Source organism: Ctenopharyngodon idella, chromosome 3 (genome assembly GCF_019924925.1).
Source record: "Ctenopharyngodon idella isolate HZGC_01 chromosome 3, HZGC01, whole genome shotgun sequence".
Lineage (NCBI taxonomy): Eukaryota > Metazoa > Chordata > Actinopteri > Cypriniformes > Xenocyprididae > Ctenopharyngodon > Ctenopharyngodon idella.
Window position 1 is genome coordinate 10,181,092 of NC_067222.1, and position 16,304 is coordinate 10,197,395.

Here is a 16,304-nt window from a genome sequence, read left to right on the forward strand (position 1 = left end):
ATATGTCAATTATGTTCAGTCGTAAACAAATATTGCTTAATTCACTTGCCATATTGTCAATTCACCATATTAAAGTCACCACTATTTATCTTATGCGGCTTAGCTTCCTCTACCCATTGCAGATCTAAAATAATAGCTATTATTTCAGCTGAGAAGACTGAAGAGGTGATCTGAAGTAAAATTGTATTTAGGGATGAATACAGCTGCACCTGTTTTGCCAGTTATTAATTTATCTTTAAATTCTTTATCCTCCGGTTTCACAGACAAGTCTTAAGATAGTCCTAGATTAAAATGCATGTTTGAGCTGTTTCTGTTGAAAGAAAGATATCTTAAAATATATCAGTGCCATTGTTTTATCTCAAGATGTACACCAGCAGTGTTTTTTTTCTAGTTAAAGTTTATAAAAGCTACTTAAATGTCCTAATTGTACTAAGGCTTAATCCTGGCTTAGGCTAAGCCCTGTCTGTGAAACTGGGCCTAAAAATGTCAACTGGGAGCACCAAAGTCACGTGATTTCAGCAGTTTGGCGGTTTAACACGCGATCCGAATCATGATTCAATACGCTGATTCATTACGCTCCGAATCTTCCTGAAGCAGTGTTTTGAAATCGGCCATCACTAAATAAGTCGTTTTTTTTTTGTTTTTTTTGGCGCACCAAAAATATTCTCGTCGCTTTATAATATTAATATTGAACCACTGTACTCACATGAACTGATTTAAATATGTTTTTAGTACCTTTATGGATCTTGAGAGAGGAAATGTCATTGCTCCCTATGTAGGCCTCACGGAGCCATCGGATTTAAACAAAAATATCTAAATTTGCATTCCGAAGATTAACGAAGGACTTACGGGTCTGGAACGGCACGAGAGTGAGTAATAAATGACAGAATTTTCATTTTTGGGTGAACTAACCCTTTAAAGCTAGACAACTGGGGGCTCCATTCTCCTCCCGATAACAATCTCACCATTTCCCTGTAACTGTATGAATGGATGTGTGTGTGTGTGTGTGTGTGTGTGTGTGTGTGTGTGTGTGTGTGTGTGTGTGTGTGTGTGTGTGTGTGTGTGTGTGTTTTCGTTAGATTAGTTTGTGTATATTAGATTAGTTCAATAAAGTCTTGTTTGATTTTTCACATAGAAGTGTCTTGTACTGTGTGCTTGCCAAATTACTGCCTTAAACTTTTAGATTTTGCTACCTTGCTCATATCAGTAATAATAACTTTATATTATTACCGTTGGCCATGGGATATTTTGTCCAGAATTCTTAAAATACCTTAACCTCAATTTTTCGGTGGACGAATAATTGATAAAGTGTTAAATATTAATTCTGAATCATTTACAGTTAATTCGGTTCTTATTCACTGTAATTTAATTACCTTTAAGTTATAATTGATCAAGTTCATTCTTACATTATCTATGTGTATTATTTTCCCTAAATCTCTAATTTTGGTGTCTAATTCAAGCAAGTTTTGTTTATCTTTATTAAGTTTGGAACTAGTATAACTAATCATTTGGCCCCTAATAAATGCCTTAAAGGCTTCCCATCTAATGGCTGCCGAAGTTTGATCCGTATTTATTGTAAAATACAGGTCTGTCTGCTCACCAACAAATTTGATGAATTCAGAGTTCTGCAGCCATCTTGGGGGACATTTATTTGCTTGAGATTCTATATAAAGTGATGAGACGGGAGAATGACCAGACAGAACCGCACTATCATATATGCAACTTTCAATATTAGGCAATAAAGAAACAGAAATCAAGAAATAATCTATACGAGAGGAGGTTTTAGATAAAGAAGAGAAACATGAGTATTCCCTTTTTAAAGGATTTAATGTTCTCCAAGGGTCACACAGATTAAAATCTTTCATAGCTTGTCGGATTTTTGAGAGTGAGAACTATCTAATCCTGAAGAGCGGTCAAGCGTGCAATTAAAATCACCTGCTACTATCACTGTTCCAGGTAGCGAGGCAATCATTAAGAAAAGATCTTCAAAAAAATGCAGGATTATCCCCATTTGGGGCATAAATATTAACAAAATTAACAATAATTTTACTCATATAAGTTCCCTGTACCATCAGATATCTACCAGCCCTGTCCATAATTTTCTTATTTACTTGGAAGGGTACGGCCTTATGGATCAACACCATAACTCCCCTAGAGTGAGAAGAAAAACAAGAAGCCAAGACCTGACCTGGCCATCTTCTTTGTATCTTTTGGAGCGCCTCTTTAAGCAAATGAGTCTCCTGAAGGAATACTGGGATTCAAGTTGTTTAATCCTCATCATCACCTGCTTAAGTTTAACTGTTTTAATCATACCTCTTACATTCCAAGAGGTAAATTTAAGCTTCTTTATCTGAAAGATTTTATTGATTTTATTTAAGACAGATTGTTCCACAAAACAAGAGTCTATATAGGAAATAGTCGTTCGATGTGGGAGTTAATAAAACAATCAGCCAAAATAAGGAGGTAGTATACAAAATATTAAAACAAATTAACAACTCAAAAACCTGCCATGAACACCCCCATTAGCTGTTATCCCGAACTGAGCAGCCTGACAACTCCCCCTTTTATCACCTTGGGATGTCCCCACACCATTCCATTGTCAACAAGGTAACAGATAAACCAAACCAAGTGCTTATATGAATAATAATGATAAATTAAAGCTGCAAGCAGCGATGAAAGGGCCCTCGCGCCCGGGCTCACAGCCACCCGGTGGCCTTAGGAAAACTGTGAACAGTCGGCGATATTCATTTAAGCGGATAAATAGAAGAGAAATATGGCTAAGTAGTTTTGATGCACCACACTTCCTGCTGCCATCAGGTGGCGCTTTGACTATAACTGAATTTTGCCATGTAGATGTCTTCAGGTCAGGACTATTATCGAACATGTGAAGTTTGGAGCAGATCGGACATTGTATGCCTGAGTTACAACAACTTCCTGTTTCGTGGTGTTAATCGCATACATTAGCACTTAGCCAAGTGTTTCATGATTTAACATGTTTTTAGTATGTTTGGCACTTTGTGGCATATTGAAATGTGTTTCTGGTAGTGAATTACAGTGTGAAGCATGCCATTTCCTGTTGCCAGCAGGTGGCGCTATGACTAACTGAATATTGTCATATAGATGTCTTCAGGCCAGGACTCTTATCACACATGTGAAGTTTGAGGCAGATCAGACACTGTATGCCTGAGTTACAACAGCTTCCTCTTTCATGGTGAAACATTAGATTTTGTCAGGCCGCTATGGACACACCCTTCAGCAAAAACTCAAGATCTTCGCAATTTAATGTTGCTAAGGCCTTAAGATTAGACTGACCAAATATGATGTGGTTCTGGTTAAATCTCCATGAGTTTATCACAGTGTAAAACATGTCATTTCCTGTTGCCCGCAGGTGGCGCTATGACTGTAACTGAATATTGGCATGTAGATGTCTTCAGGCCAGGACACTTATCACACATGTGAAGTTTCGGACAGATCGGACATTCCATGCCTGAGTTACAACAACTTCCTGTTTCATGGAGAAACATCGAAATTTGTCAGGCCGCCACGGACACGCCCTTCAACAAAAACTCTAGATCTTCGCAATTTAACGTCGCAAAGGCCTTAAGATTAGACTGACCAAATATGATGTTGATCTGATTAAAGCTCTAGGAGGAGTTCATAAAAGTACAATGTTTGGAAATGGCAAAAATTGCTTGGCTGGGTAGACTTTTCCATAATCGACATTCAGGGATCTTAGCCGTTGTTTAACCCCGTCAAAACGCCGCCTCTGACGGTGAAGCTCCGTGGACAAATCAGGGAAAAATCTGACCTCGTTATCTCCATACATGATCTTGCATTTAATCCTGGCAGCGAGCATCACTTTGACTTTATCTTGAAAGTTCGAGAACTTCACGATCAGCACTCTTGGAAGAGATGATTGACCGGATTGTGAACGACCAGGTAATCTGTGTGCTCTCTCGATGATGGGCGGGGTGGAGAAGGTTGCCGGGCCCAGCGCTTCACGTAACAATTTTTCCAAGAAGGCGACCACATCAGGATTTTCCACCTTTTCGGGAAGATTAACCAGTCTTAGGTTCGATCTCCGAGAGCAGTTTTCAAGGTCTTCTAGCTTATGTGATAATGTTATCATTCTTGGTGTGAACAGGCTTTAACAACAGAAATCTGGTGGTTGCAGAAAATGGAAGATGATGTTGTAACCAATAAGAAATTAGGCAGAAGTGGTACAGCATAGAGTGATTTATTACTCTTAAAAACAACAACATAATTAAAGACATTTCACTGTTCAATGAATAATTACAGTTATTGCCAGGACAATTATTAATGCCAATATTAATATAAGAAATGATTCTTCCACTATGTTATAGAGTTTGTTAGCCTACAGGCTGATTGTCTGTTGGTTACTTTTCTCAAAATGTACAAATAAGATTTAGGTAGTGTGTATTAGTGACGAGCAGGGCGGGCGAGAGCCGTGAGGGAACGGCTCTCTCGGCCTCGAATCTCTCACGGAGGTGCTCTGTTAGCATAAAAGGGGAGCGACGACAGTGAAGGACGAGAGAGGACCAGGCCTGGACTTTATTTGATGGTTTTATTATGTTTGTGTGGCCGGCAGACGTCCATGAGGGTCTGCCGGCATTACTTTAGTTTTGTTCTTTGTTTATTTAAAGTTATGTTGAATGTTCGCCGGTTCCCGCCTCCTTCTTCCCGTAGATACGAACTGTGTTACAGTATTTATCAGATTTTCAAAAGCAAATTAGTGCAAAACCTGTCAGTAACAAAATTATGTCAATGTCTGTAATTCATGTGGGATCCATTTGGATCCCACATGAATTACAGACATGGACATCATTAATCATCATCTGATCACAATTACTCCATAAATATATAAATGAAGTCAATGTAAAATAATAAAATCAACTAATGTACACCAATCAGTACATTAAAATATTTAACAGTGTTAAGACATTAGTATATAAGACAATATATATTTTATAGGGCATTATGATTCTATATTTAATGCAGAATGTTTGCGTTGCAACTATATCTAGCATTAAGCCAGTATTTTCGCTGTTTAGCAATCTGTATAATTATTAGTGCGTCACATCTACCACTAGCGCTAGCACAATATCTGCCATGTGTTCAAGGTTGAATCTTGCACAAATATAAGGTGGAAAAGATATGACTCCTCCTCCCTGATCAGAGTGCTGAAGTGGTTAACACCATTAAAGAACTGGCATTCAGTGGAGCAATCCCCAACAGTAACCTTGCTGAAAAGAGAAAGCGTGTGGTGTGTGGCCAAGTGTCCCATACTCAGAATTTGTGCTCTGGATTTCATCCATCCAAGTGCGCACTCACAGCAGTGAACACACACCCTGAGCAGTGGGCAGCCAGTTTTGCTGCGGCGCCGGGGACCGATTTGGGTGCCTTGCTCAAGGGCATCTGTTTTGGGTAATGAGAGTAGAAGAGGGCGCTGTTCATTCACTCCCCCCACCTACAATTTTGTGTAGCATGTAATTATGTATATGATGTATATAAGGATGTTATGATGATCTATGCCTTCTCCACTGTGTTGTTCAAAGTGTTTCTAAGAATGCTGATTTTTAGAAGGCAGCTGTCTGACGCTGAGATGGTGAATGTGAACAGATATTGTTCTTGGTGTGAACAGGCTTTAACAACAGAAAACTGGTTGCAGACAATGAAAGATGATGTTTTATCCAATAAGAAAATGAGCAGAAGTGGAACAGAGTAATTTATTGACTTTAAAAACAACATGTTTAAATAAACTTCACTGTTTAATAAATAATTACAATTAAAGATAATTTTCACGGTAAACAACTCTCCAGTCAAGTAATAGAAGTAGGTAGTCTGTCTGTTGGTTTATCATTCTTAAAATGTTCTCAAATAAGACATTAGTAGTGTGTATTCATCAGTTTTCAGAAATCAAATAAGTGCAAAACCCTTTTAAGTTCAATTATTGATTAGCAGACATTCATAACAATCATAAACAAAACCATGTACATGAGAAGCCGTACCATCCTTTAAAACCCTGAGTGAAACCGTACAAAATATATTTTTTGCATTTTTTTTAAGGTGAAAGCAGTACAACACAGACAAAACTAGTGTAATTTATGAATAAATGGATCCCACGTTAAATAACAGACAGACATTCATTACGCCATCAATCCATTCCCTGCATAAATATATAAATGAAAGAACAAATTCAATCAACTAATATACAAAAATCAGTACATTACAATATTCCACAAGACATTAAGGAGAATATAAGACAGTATCTCATGTTTTATAGAGAATAAAGGATTGCTGCAAATGTGTCAGTCTGACCCTTTAGAGGTAGAAATAGGGAAGTATGAAAAAACAGCTCTCTCCAAAGGCACATCAATCGCTTGAGCAAAATGCTTCAAAACATCCATATTATATGACATGAGACAGAAGGAGAGAGGATATAATTCAACTATTTTCAAGCAACCTCTCCAAATGTAGTGATTGGCAGAAGTATTCACAAATACCACAAATCTTCGTTATGAATCTTCCTCTGACTTTGTAACAGGGGTCGTCTTGTTGTAGTGATTCATTGATCTTCTAACAGTCTGCAACTGGAGTCCTAAAACACACTGACATTAATGATCAAATGATAGTAACGAAGTGGAGAAAACAATCCAATGCAGTACAATTCTCAAACATTTCATACACATGTAATAAAGCTGAATAAATATCTACATAAGAGTCATGTTCAGAGCCAGATGAGTTAGTGTCATTGAAAAAAAATTCAATATAATCTATACTGTATATTTGAGTGATTGGATATTAGTACCTTCTTCCAGAGAAACTTCAGCACGATGGTCATTTGGTTCTTGTACGTTTCTATATAAATCTAAACAGCATGACAGATATATTAATGTTTACATTTTCTTTACACTGTAAATTGATTGTAGTGTAAAAATAACAGTTATTCAAAAGAATTCTGATCATATATATTAAACATATTTTAGTTGAATAATATGAAATGCTCATGAGATGGACACAACACTATAGAAATTTCAGAATTAAGGTATGACCATCAGACAATGAAATGCTCAGTGGGTCAGCAGGGTCACAATGAGTGCGTAATTTTGATAACTGTGTAGCATCATTCTCATGAGCATTTCATCATTTTGACTTTTCAGTGTCAGTTAAAACTGAATTATGATTCCTTTACAACACAAAACCAAAAACAAGAATGTGTGGATCATCATTCATCAGTCACTACTCACCATTCATCTTTTTCTGCACAAAGATGTAAACCACTAAAGATGCCAGCACAAGCAAAATTATAATCACAAATCCAATCATGAATAAGTCAGTCTCTGGAGAGCAATCCCAGGAAGTTTTCTCTAATCAAATGCATAAAGATAAAAAATAAATTAATTAAGGATACCACAAACAAACAAAAAAGGGGGGAAATGGAAGTTCACAATTGTTTTATTCCAATATCAAGTGATATATCTGTCTCTCTGTGTAACCGCTTTAATTACCCCATGTGACAATGATTGGTTCTTTGATGCTCTTGTGGGACACAAAACAATCATAATCTGCTTTTTCATCCTCCTTGATCTCCACACTCTTCCTCATCTGGAAGGATCCATCATGGTTTGGTCTGATACCTGTGGATTCAATCTCATCTTCAAGCAGAGATGTGTGATTTTTCCTAATGAACACCATTACATCTTCGGCGTAGAAGCCAGTGGCCATACAGGTGAGTTTCAGCTTGGTTTTGTCTTTGATAGACTTTTTTACAAATATATGAACATCTGGACAAGCTGAAAACACAGGAATCAGTTCATCAGTGAGGGTGTACTCAAACTAGGTGATTTGAACCATGCCCAAGCACATTTGACCCCCAAAATCTGGTTCGTTTGACTAGTGCGATTGCTCCCACCTCTTCAAGCGGGCCTGGGCACGGTTCAATTGGGCTTGATTGGACTTTGTGTGCACTACTGTCATCATTATGACAACTATTACTACTTGGATAGTACACTTTTCAATTCATTTGAAAATATGGTCCCACTTTATATTAGGCTCATTTTCCAACTCCCCTAGAGTTAAACAGTTGAGTTTTACTGTTTTCGAATCCATTCAGCCGATCTCCGGGTCTGGCGGTACCACTTTTAGCATAGCTTAGTCATATCGGCCTAGAAAATTGCAACTTTTAATTTTCCGTCAGTCTTAGTACACAATGTAACTACAGAAGAGTCAAGTTTTAAATAGGAAAAATATTGAAACTCTTTGGTCATTTTTTAACGAGATGCTAACGGTCTAATCAGATTCAATGAACTATGCTAAGCTATGCTAAAAGTGGTACCGGCAGACCCGGAGATCGGCTGAATGGATTCGAAAACGGTAAAACTCAACTGTTTAACTCTAGGAGAGTTGGAAAATGAGCCTATTTTCAAAAAAAGTGGAGTGTTCCTTTAACTACTACTATCTACTTACATCAAAAATAGGTAGGTACAACGTACTTATGTTTAAAGGATGTAAGGGTTTTCAATAACAACCCGCGTGTTTTACTTTAAGAAAGCAACCATTCATTGGTGTTTTATTTTCTTTGTTTTTATATTAATTTCATAATCATTAGTAGTTCTCATTTGATTTATCATTTATTCAAATTACTATATTAGATTAATTGTATTATATTTGATCTACATCATTTATCATTTAATAATAATTGCATTATTTAATGTCATTTAATGTTTTTATAGTTTTACTTATTTCCTTTCTGTTGTTGTTTAATCTTATGATTGTGTGGTTTGAAGGGACGTTTGTCTTCACAGGTAGGAGATGAGAAAATGTCTCCTTTTCAAGGTTATCATCATCACAGAACGATGATGTGAAGTTGTAATTTTTTTCATTGTTTTTCCCTTGGTATGATAACACTGCTCTTTTATTACCATCAATTCATCCATAGAGTTCCATCTCTATAACAGTTGCTGATAATCAAATTATTACATTTACTTACAGCCATTTCTGAGCTCCTCATCTCCATATACTCTGTATTTGTTGAGCCAGTCCACACATTCTTTCTCCAGGTATCCTTTGGTGTATTGGTTTAGGTTGTGCTCATTGTCCCATTTTCTCTTGGTTGGTAGAGCTGCATCAACTGCAGCGACCCATTGAGACTCTTTATCATCAAAAGCCAAGAAGTCCTCTCCATCATAACTGAACTCATAAATGCCTTTGGAAAAGTTTAATTCATTTCCTTGCTGCTTAATTTCACAACCAATTCTCCTCTGAAGAACATGAAAATCTGAAATAGACAGAAAACAAAATGTTTGTGAGATACTAGAAATTTGGGGTGTAACGGGACATGTGTTCACCCTGAACCATCATGATACGGACATCACAGTTCAGTGCATGCAGTCAGGCGATGAATACAGTCAATCACAGGCGATCCACACTACAAATCCAGAAGGGGGCACTTCCGGTAATGCAATGCTGTTTGCTAACTGCAACAAGAAGTCAAGTCACCTTTATTTATATAGTGCTTTTTACAATGCAGATTGTGTCAAAGCAGCTTTACAGTAATAACTGGCAAATAATTTTGGCTGCACAGCAGCTCTTAAAAAAATGGTGTCGTTGTCCAGCTTAAGTAGAAGAAGAGATGATCTAAACCCCAAACAAGAATGGTGTGTTCAGATAGTATGCAAAAGCTTGCTATATGCACACTCATTTTTGTGACGCACTCCTGCCGCTCCACAAACTTCACGGAAAGGAAACTAGGACAGCAGAAAGCGGCATCCTGTTAGTTTTCTTTATTTTACAAAAGCAAAATATTTTGTTTTTATTGTGAGTGTACACAAATAAAAAGACAGTAATTTGCACTACTGTCAGTTCAAAATAAAAGAACCCCTGCATTGGGGATTAATTGCTTTTTCTGTTGTACTGAACTGTGACTTCTGTGTACCCTTAACCAATTACAAAAGTCACAATTACATTTTTATTCCATGTCGAAAACAAGCTTTAATAGAAATCAAATGATCATGTGCATATGCATGATAAACTGTATGAATGTTCCTCACCTGATTCATTGTGTTTCATTCGGTCCATCAGATTTTTGAGACTCAGATGAAACCACCGTTCTTTGCTCTTTCTCGACTGAGTGCCTTTTTCCCAGTAATCCTCCGGCAGTTTCTCTTTCATCCAGGGCTGTTTGGGAATCTTTCTCTTTTCTTTACTATTGTAATAGTCGATCTGTATGTCGTCCAGCAGACCCATAGCAGTGAATTCATAGATGCCCGGCAGATCCACAGGTTTAGAAAAGCCTGTGTAAATGTAATACAGCGAGTGTTTCTCTGCAATGAAGAGGGATAAAATATGCTTTAAATAACTATTAAGTTATAAAATCGGTACGTTTCTGAAGCAATCTTATTCTTTTGATAAATTAATTTGAGGCTGCTGAAAAATAATTCTGTTGAACCTGTAATAACCTGTCAAATTCTGATATCAACCACACAAAGCTCGTATATAGACTTAGTAACAGACTTTAGTCAGTGTAGCTTCATTTATTTTTGACAGGAATGAAAACGAGGCTGTGAGGGATTGAAGTACAGTTAAGTGAATTGTACGGCGTGTGGAATGGAACATCAGCTGACTAAACAGGAAATAAAAAAAAAACAGAAGTAGACAAAAAGTCAATAAAACAGTTTTGAAAGTTCTGAGTTATGAGGTATGTTATGATATTTTATGATCTGGGACCTTTATTCAGTGTGCGCCAGTGTAAACACTCAGCCTCCTTTTCATCCGATATGGCGTCTAACCTGACTAAGGTGAGTAACCTGTATAATTTTATTTTTCATTTACAATGTTAGCACAGATATATGATCAAACATAAAATCTGTCGATAGGTTTTAGTTCAGGAAGCGTTACTTTCACTTTCGTTCTCTGATGACTGAGTTAAATTAACGTAACTTTACCTGCTTGAGTTGACGGCAAAATCCCATAAAGCAGCAAAACACAAAGCAGAGCGAAGATTTTCGCGAAAATAATGACCATAATTGAAAATCCATGCATGAATTTACTGATGTTTACATCGTGCCTTCTTCAGCAACCGAGCGCAGAAACTGCCAACAGAAGAATGAAGTTTTAACCAATGAGAGAACAGAAGACGATGAGGTCGTTCGTACCTGGGCCGAACAAGTGGTGACATAAAACTAAACAACAAAAAGCGGGTTTAGGCAGTCAGTCAAACCCTTGATCGAAGCTATACAAAGTGGTTTCAAGTACAATTTATCAATGATTTATCAACATTTATTATTTACCATAAAAAAGTCTTGTACAGGTCGTTAAATGTTGGTTTATTTCCCAGCCAACAACAACAAAAAAATGTTCTTATGTTTTGTTAACATTCCCATTAAGTTATGAAAACGTTATTTCTGAATGTTTTTGAACGTTCAAACGTCCAGTTTTTTTTTTAATGTTTTGAACGTTCAGAAAACATTCGGAAATATCGTTTTCATAACATTTTTAAAATTATAGAAAGGAATGTTCCTCTAATGTTCACATAAGCACACTGTAAAAAAAATTCCGTAGTTTTTACAAAATAATTTTGGCAGCTGCGGTTGCCAGAATAATTTTGTAAAAAATACAAAAAAACTGTAAACACATTTACAGAACAAACTGTAAATTTTACAGTATAAAACTGTAATTTACAAACAAGAAAATTTGAATGTAAACCAATAAATTCAATGCAATAAAACAATGCACACTACTACTAAAATCTGTTTTGTACCTTTAACATATACTGACAACCACCATAATAATGCAGGTGGTAAAAGAGAAAGCCACATGAAGAATCAGAGTTCATCACAAATAGCTTTTCCACGAGTCATCCACGCAAACGCAAAACACCATCATGGTAACCCACAACACTTACATAATGCAATAAACATTCATTAAACAACAGAAGATGTAACATAAAACCCTAATGTACATAACTGATAACAACTATTAAGAAACATGATTATTTAAACAAAATACCTTCAAATGTGGAGTGTCACACAGGGAATTGTGGGAATATCAGTTTACAGTTTTTGACTGTAAATTATACATTGATTTGTTCTTTTTTACTTCTAAAAATTGTAAAATTTACAGCATTTTACTGTGAAAATTACATAAAATGTCTGGTAATAGCTTTTACAGTTTTTCCCTGTATATAGTACTGGAACTTACTGTTAACCCATTTACAATTTTTTTTCCGTAGCGTTTTTACAATATTTTACCGTTAAAATCACATTAATTTTTTAAATACATAAAAACACTGGATGTTTTGAACGTTTAAAAAATCAAAAATAACGTTTTCATAACTTAATGGGAATGTTAACAAAACATAAGAACACATTTTTCTTACCTGGGATGAAGTCAGTGTATTATTCCTGCTTGCCTGTATATTTTACAACTTGCATCCATTATTTGCTCCTTATGCATGTGTCTTGTGACTTCATGTTCTCTTTATTTCTATTTAATGATCAAACAAGTAGAAACATTTTAAAAAATAATGTTAGATGAACTTCCAAATAAACCATTCCAAAAATTATGTTCCATGAACAATACTACATAACGTTTTCGTGCTAGCATTCTGAGAACATTATTAAAGACTATATAACTTGAATAATCATTCTATTAACGTTACTGGAAGAAAGTTTGTCCACTGATGTGATGAAAATATTGTGTTCAAAAATACCTTGCGCAGTGCTGTCATTGTATGTTTACATACATTTTACATCTTACAATATGTGTGTCTAACGAACATCTCACATCTTACAAAGTGGTCAGTGGAGGATACTGAATATTTACTAAATATTTGTTTAAAAGCTCTTCTGTCAGATATGTCAGCTTTCTTGAAAGATGAATTATACTCTCATGGTTTTGCTTCTCATGACAGTTGCTCATCTTCACTAATGTTTATCTGATAAATACACACTAACTCTTATTTGTAAAAATTTGAGAACATTAAATAACAAACGGTAACTGTGGAAGTCTTTCTTTATTGTAAATATATTATTAATAAATGTATGTATTCACTGAACATTGAATTGTCCATCAAGTGTCGATTTTGTGTGTATGATTAAGAGTTTGACTGACTTCCTAAACTTGCTTTGTCAGCTGTTGCCAATCAGTAAAATTCACACACTTCAACAGGGAACGTTCCCATAACTTTCACTAATGTTCTTGTGTAAATGTTAGGACAAACAGTTCTTAAAATAATGTTTATGGAATATTCTTATAACATTATTAATATGAGAGAAAACATTTTTAGAAAAACGTTGTTGGTACATCCTTCTAATGTTTTTATTTGCTGAATGTTTTCATAATATAAAACGTTTTGAGTACAACATTCATGAAATGTCCTTATGATGTTATTTTTACTTGAAAATTCTCATAACATTGAGAGAAAATGTTTTTAGAACAACATTCTCGGAACGTCTTTATGATGTTAATATTTGCTTAATATTTTTGAATGTTTGAATAAAATGTTGTGAGAACAGTTTTAATGAAACATCCTCAGAGTGTTATTTGTCAAAGTCAAGTTTCTTAGTGCTTTTCACAATTGTTTCAAAGCATGCAGCTTTACAGAAAATCATGACGTTATAGTATTTATAATATCTTAAAATCTTCATATAGTCACATTTAGCAGATTCCCAGCTAACAGGGACTGTTCTCTAATGTTGTGTCACATTGTTGTCATGTAAACGTACCCTAAGTTTGCATACCTAATTTGGCAATAACTGGCTCTTTGATGCTCTTGTGGGACACAAAACAATCATATTCATCTTTTTCCTCCTCTTTGATCTCCACACTCTTCCTCATCTGGAAGGATCCATCATGGTTTGGTCTGATTTCTGATTTCTCATCTTCAGGCAGAGATGTGTGATTTTTCCTAATAGTCAGCATCACGTCTTTGGGGTAGAAGCCAGTGGCCATACAGGTGAGTTTCAGCTTGGTTTCATCATTGGTATTCTTTTTTTCAATCACATAAACATTTGGTGGAGCTGAAAACACAGAATCAGTTTATCAATCAGTTTCATCAGCTGCAGATAATCTACAAACACACATTTACTCACAGCCGTTTCTGAGCTCCTCGTCTCCATATTCTCTGTATTTGTTGAGCCAGTCCACACACTCTTTCTCCAGGTATCCTTTGGTGTATTGGTTTAGGATCGGCACACTGTCCCATTTTCTCTTGGTTGGTAGAGCTGCATCAATAAAGGCGACCCATTGAGACTCTTTAATATCAAAAGACAAGAAGTTTTCTCCATCATAGCCGTACTCATCAATGCCTTTGAGAAACTTCACTTCATCTCCCTGCTGCTCAACTTCACAACCGTGTCTTCACTGAAGAACATGAAGATCTGACATGGAGAAGAGTCAAAATGTTTGTGAGATGATGATGATAATAATAATAATAATAATAAACATAATAAGATAATCATATGCAGGTTAAACTGTATGAATGTTCCTCACCTGATTCATTGTGTCTCATTCGGTCCATCATAATGTGGACGTTCACATTAAACCACTGTTCTTTACTCTTTCTGGACTGAGTGCCTTTTTCCCAGTAATCCTCCTGCATTTTCTCTTTCATCCACTGTTGTTTGAGAATCTTTCTCCTTTCTTTACTATCGTAATAGTCGATCTGTGTGTCGTCCAGCAGACCCATAGCAGTGAATTCATAGATGCCCGGCAGATTCACAGGTTTAGACAAAGCTGTGTAAATGTAATACAGCGAGTGTTTCTCTGAAATGAAGAGGGATAAAATATGCATGAGATAACTGTTCACTTGAGTGTAAATGTGATAGAAGTAGTGTGTTCCTGAAGGAGAGAGCTGCTAAAACATCATGTGGGTGAAGCTCATAAAACACAATCTCAAAACATTTCCGCTACAGATACAACCAAATAGAATTAATCTTATAATCTATTATGATAATATTTTTTTTTTCTGAGGGAAACTTTAGTCCTGCTGCCAGGATTCTGAGCAGAACCAGAAAATATGAACATATCACACCAGTTCTCAGGTCCAGTTTCATTTAGAATTGATTTTAAAGTACTGTTACTTGTTTATAAATCAATAAATGGCCTATGACTATAGACTCATAGAATATAAACCAAACAGATCACTCAGATCATCAGGATCAAGTCACTTAGAAACACCAAGGGTTCACTCAAAGCAAGGAGAGTCTGCTTTTAGCTGTTACACCAGCTGCAGCTGGAACCAGCTTCCAGAAGAGATCAGATGTGCTCCAACAGTATTCACATTCAAATCCAGACTCAAAACATATCTCTTTATCTATGCATTTACTGATTGAGCACTGTGCTATGTCTGAACTGATTGCATTTTATTTTATACGTATTATCTTTTTATTCTTTTAATTCCTTTTCCTGTTTTTATTTATTTTTTTAATGTATTTTATATCTTTTATGTATCATCTTTTTATTTATGACTTTTAATGCATTTTAAATCTTGCTGTCTGGTTGAAAGAGCTGGGAGAATTAGGAAGTAAGCATTTGTGATTAGGTTAAAATTTGGTACATTTGGATAAGGGGACTGTTGAAAAGGCCCAGTATTTTCCATACTATTTACTGATTTGATGCTGATATGTGATTGACAGATTAGTTTGGCCTGCCCATAAGAAGGATGACATTTTAGTTCTTACAGCTCTGTCAACTGCTCGCTATAAAGTTGCTTTCATTGGGTGTGTGTTCGAAAGAAGTGTGTTGTTTATATCATGCTTGTATGATTCTAACATCTTGTTTCTTGTCTTTAGTGTGAGAATTTGAGTTTTAAGCTGTTACCGGTCCATTTTATCATAACTGCATCATTTTCATAAGTGCGCGAGTCCAGAGATCTGCTCTAACGGACAACAAAAAACTCCCTGAAGCTTCCTAACTCTTCCATCCAGATAGCGGAATTCTCTGTTTTTACTGTTATTTCTATTTCTTATGCGTTCCATTTTTATTATTATGTATTTGGTTCTTGAAGAACATAGTCTGCTCAGATTTAAAGCTACAGAACACTACTAAGATCCTAAAGTTTGCTTAAACGGATGCGCGAGTTGATGCTACGGTTTTGAAGTTTGTACATTGCGTGTTGAACTCCTGCATGTCTCATATAAAGATACTGTTGTTAAAAAGGATCTTTGCCTTGCCACTCGTCATTCAACATGGTGTCAGAAGTGGGATGTACAGAATCGTGAAAGCAGCAAGGAAAAATGAACTTTTCCAACGAGCATCCACACAGTAAGCCATCGTTATTCATC

General features: G+C 35.9%; 1 protein-coding gene, 1 long non-coding RNA gene and 1 pseudogene across 2 annotated transcripts in view; 1 reads left to right on the plus strand and 2 right to left on the minus strand.

The window, feature by feature from the left end:
- Positions 1 to 5,733: 5,733 nt before the first annotated feature.
- Positions 5,734 to 16,304, minus strand: part of LOC127510204 (H-2 class I histocompatibility antigen, Q10 alpha chain-like) — a 43,355-nt gene continuing 32,784 nt past the window's right edge. The window contains exons 4-7 of the mRNA XM_051889776.1: positions 7,530 to 7,814; positions 7,269 to 7,388; positions 6,830 to 6,889; positions 5,734 to 6,619 (exon numbers count right to left, since the gene is read on the minus strand). Of these exons, the coding sequence (XP_051745736.1) occupies positions 6,537 to 6,619; positions 6,830 to 6,889; positions 7,269 to 7,388; positions 7,530 to 7,814 (548 nt within the window). The 3' untranslated portion in view covers positions 5,734 to 6,536. The remainder of the gene's footprint in view (positions 6,620 to 6,829; positions 6,890 to 7,268; positions 7,389 to 7,529; positions 7,815 to 16,304) is intronic.
- Positions 10,366 to 14,576, plus strand: LOC127510092 (uncharacterized). The gene is made up of 3 exons (XR_007929476.1): positions 10,366 to 10,817; positions 13,865 to 13,975; positions 14,182 to 14,576. It is a non-coding gene; the product is annotated as an uncharacterized LOC127510092 (long non-coding RNA).
- LOC127510060 (H-2 class I histocompatibility antigen, Q10 alpha chain-like) lies at positions 11,454 to 15,081 on the minus strand (annotated as a pseudogene).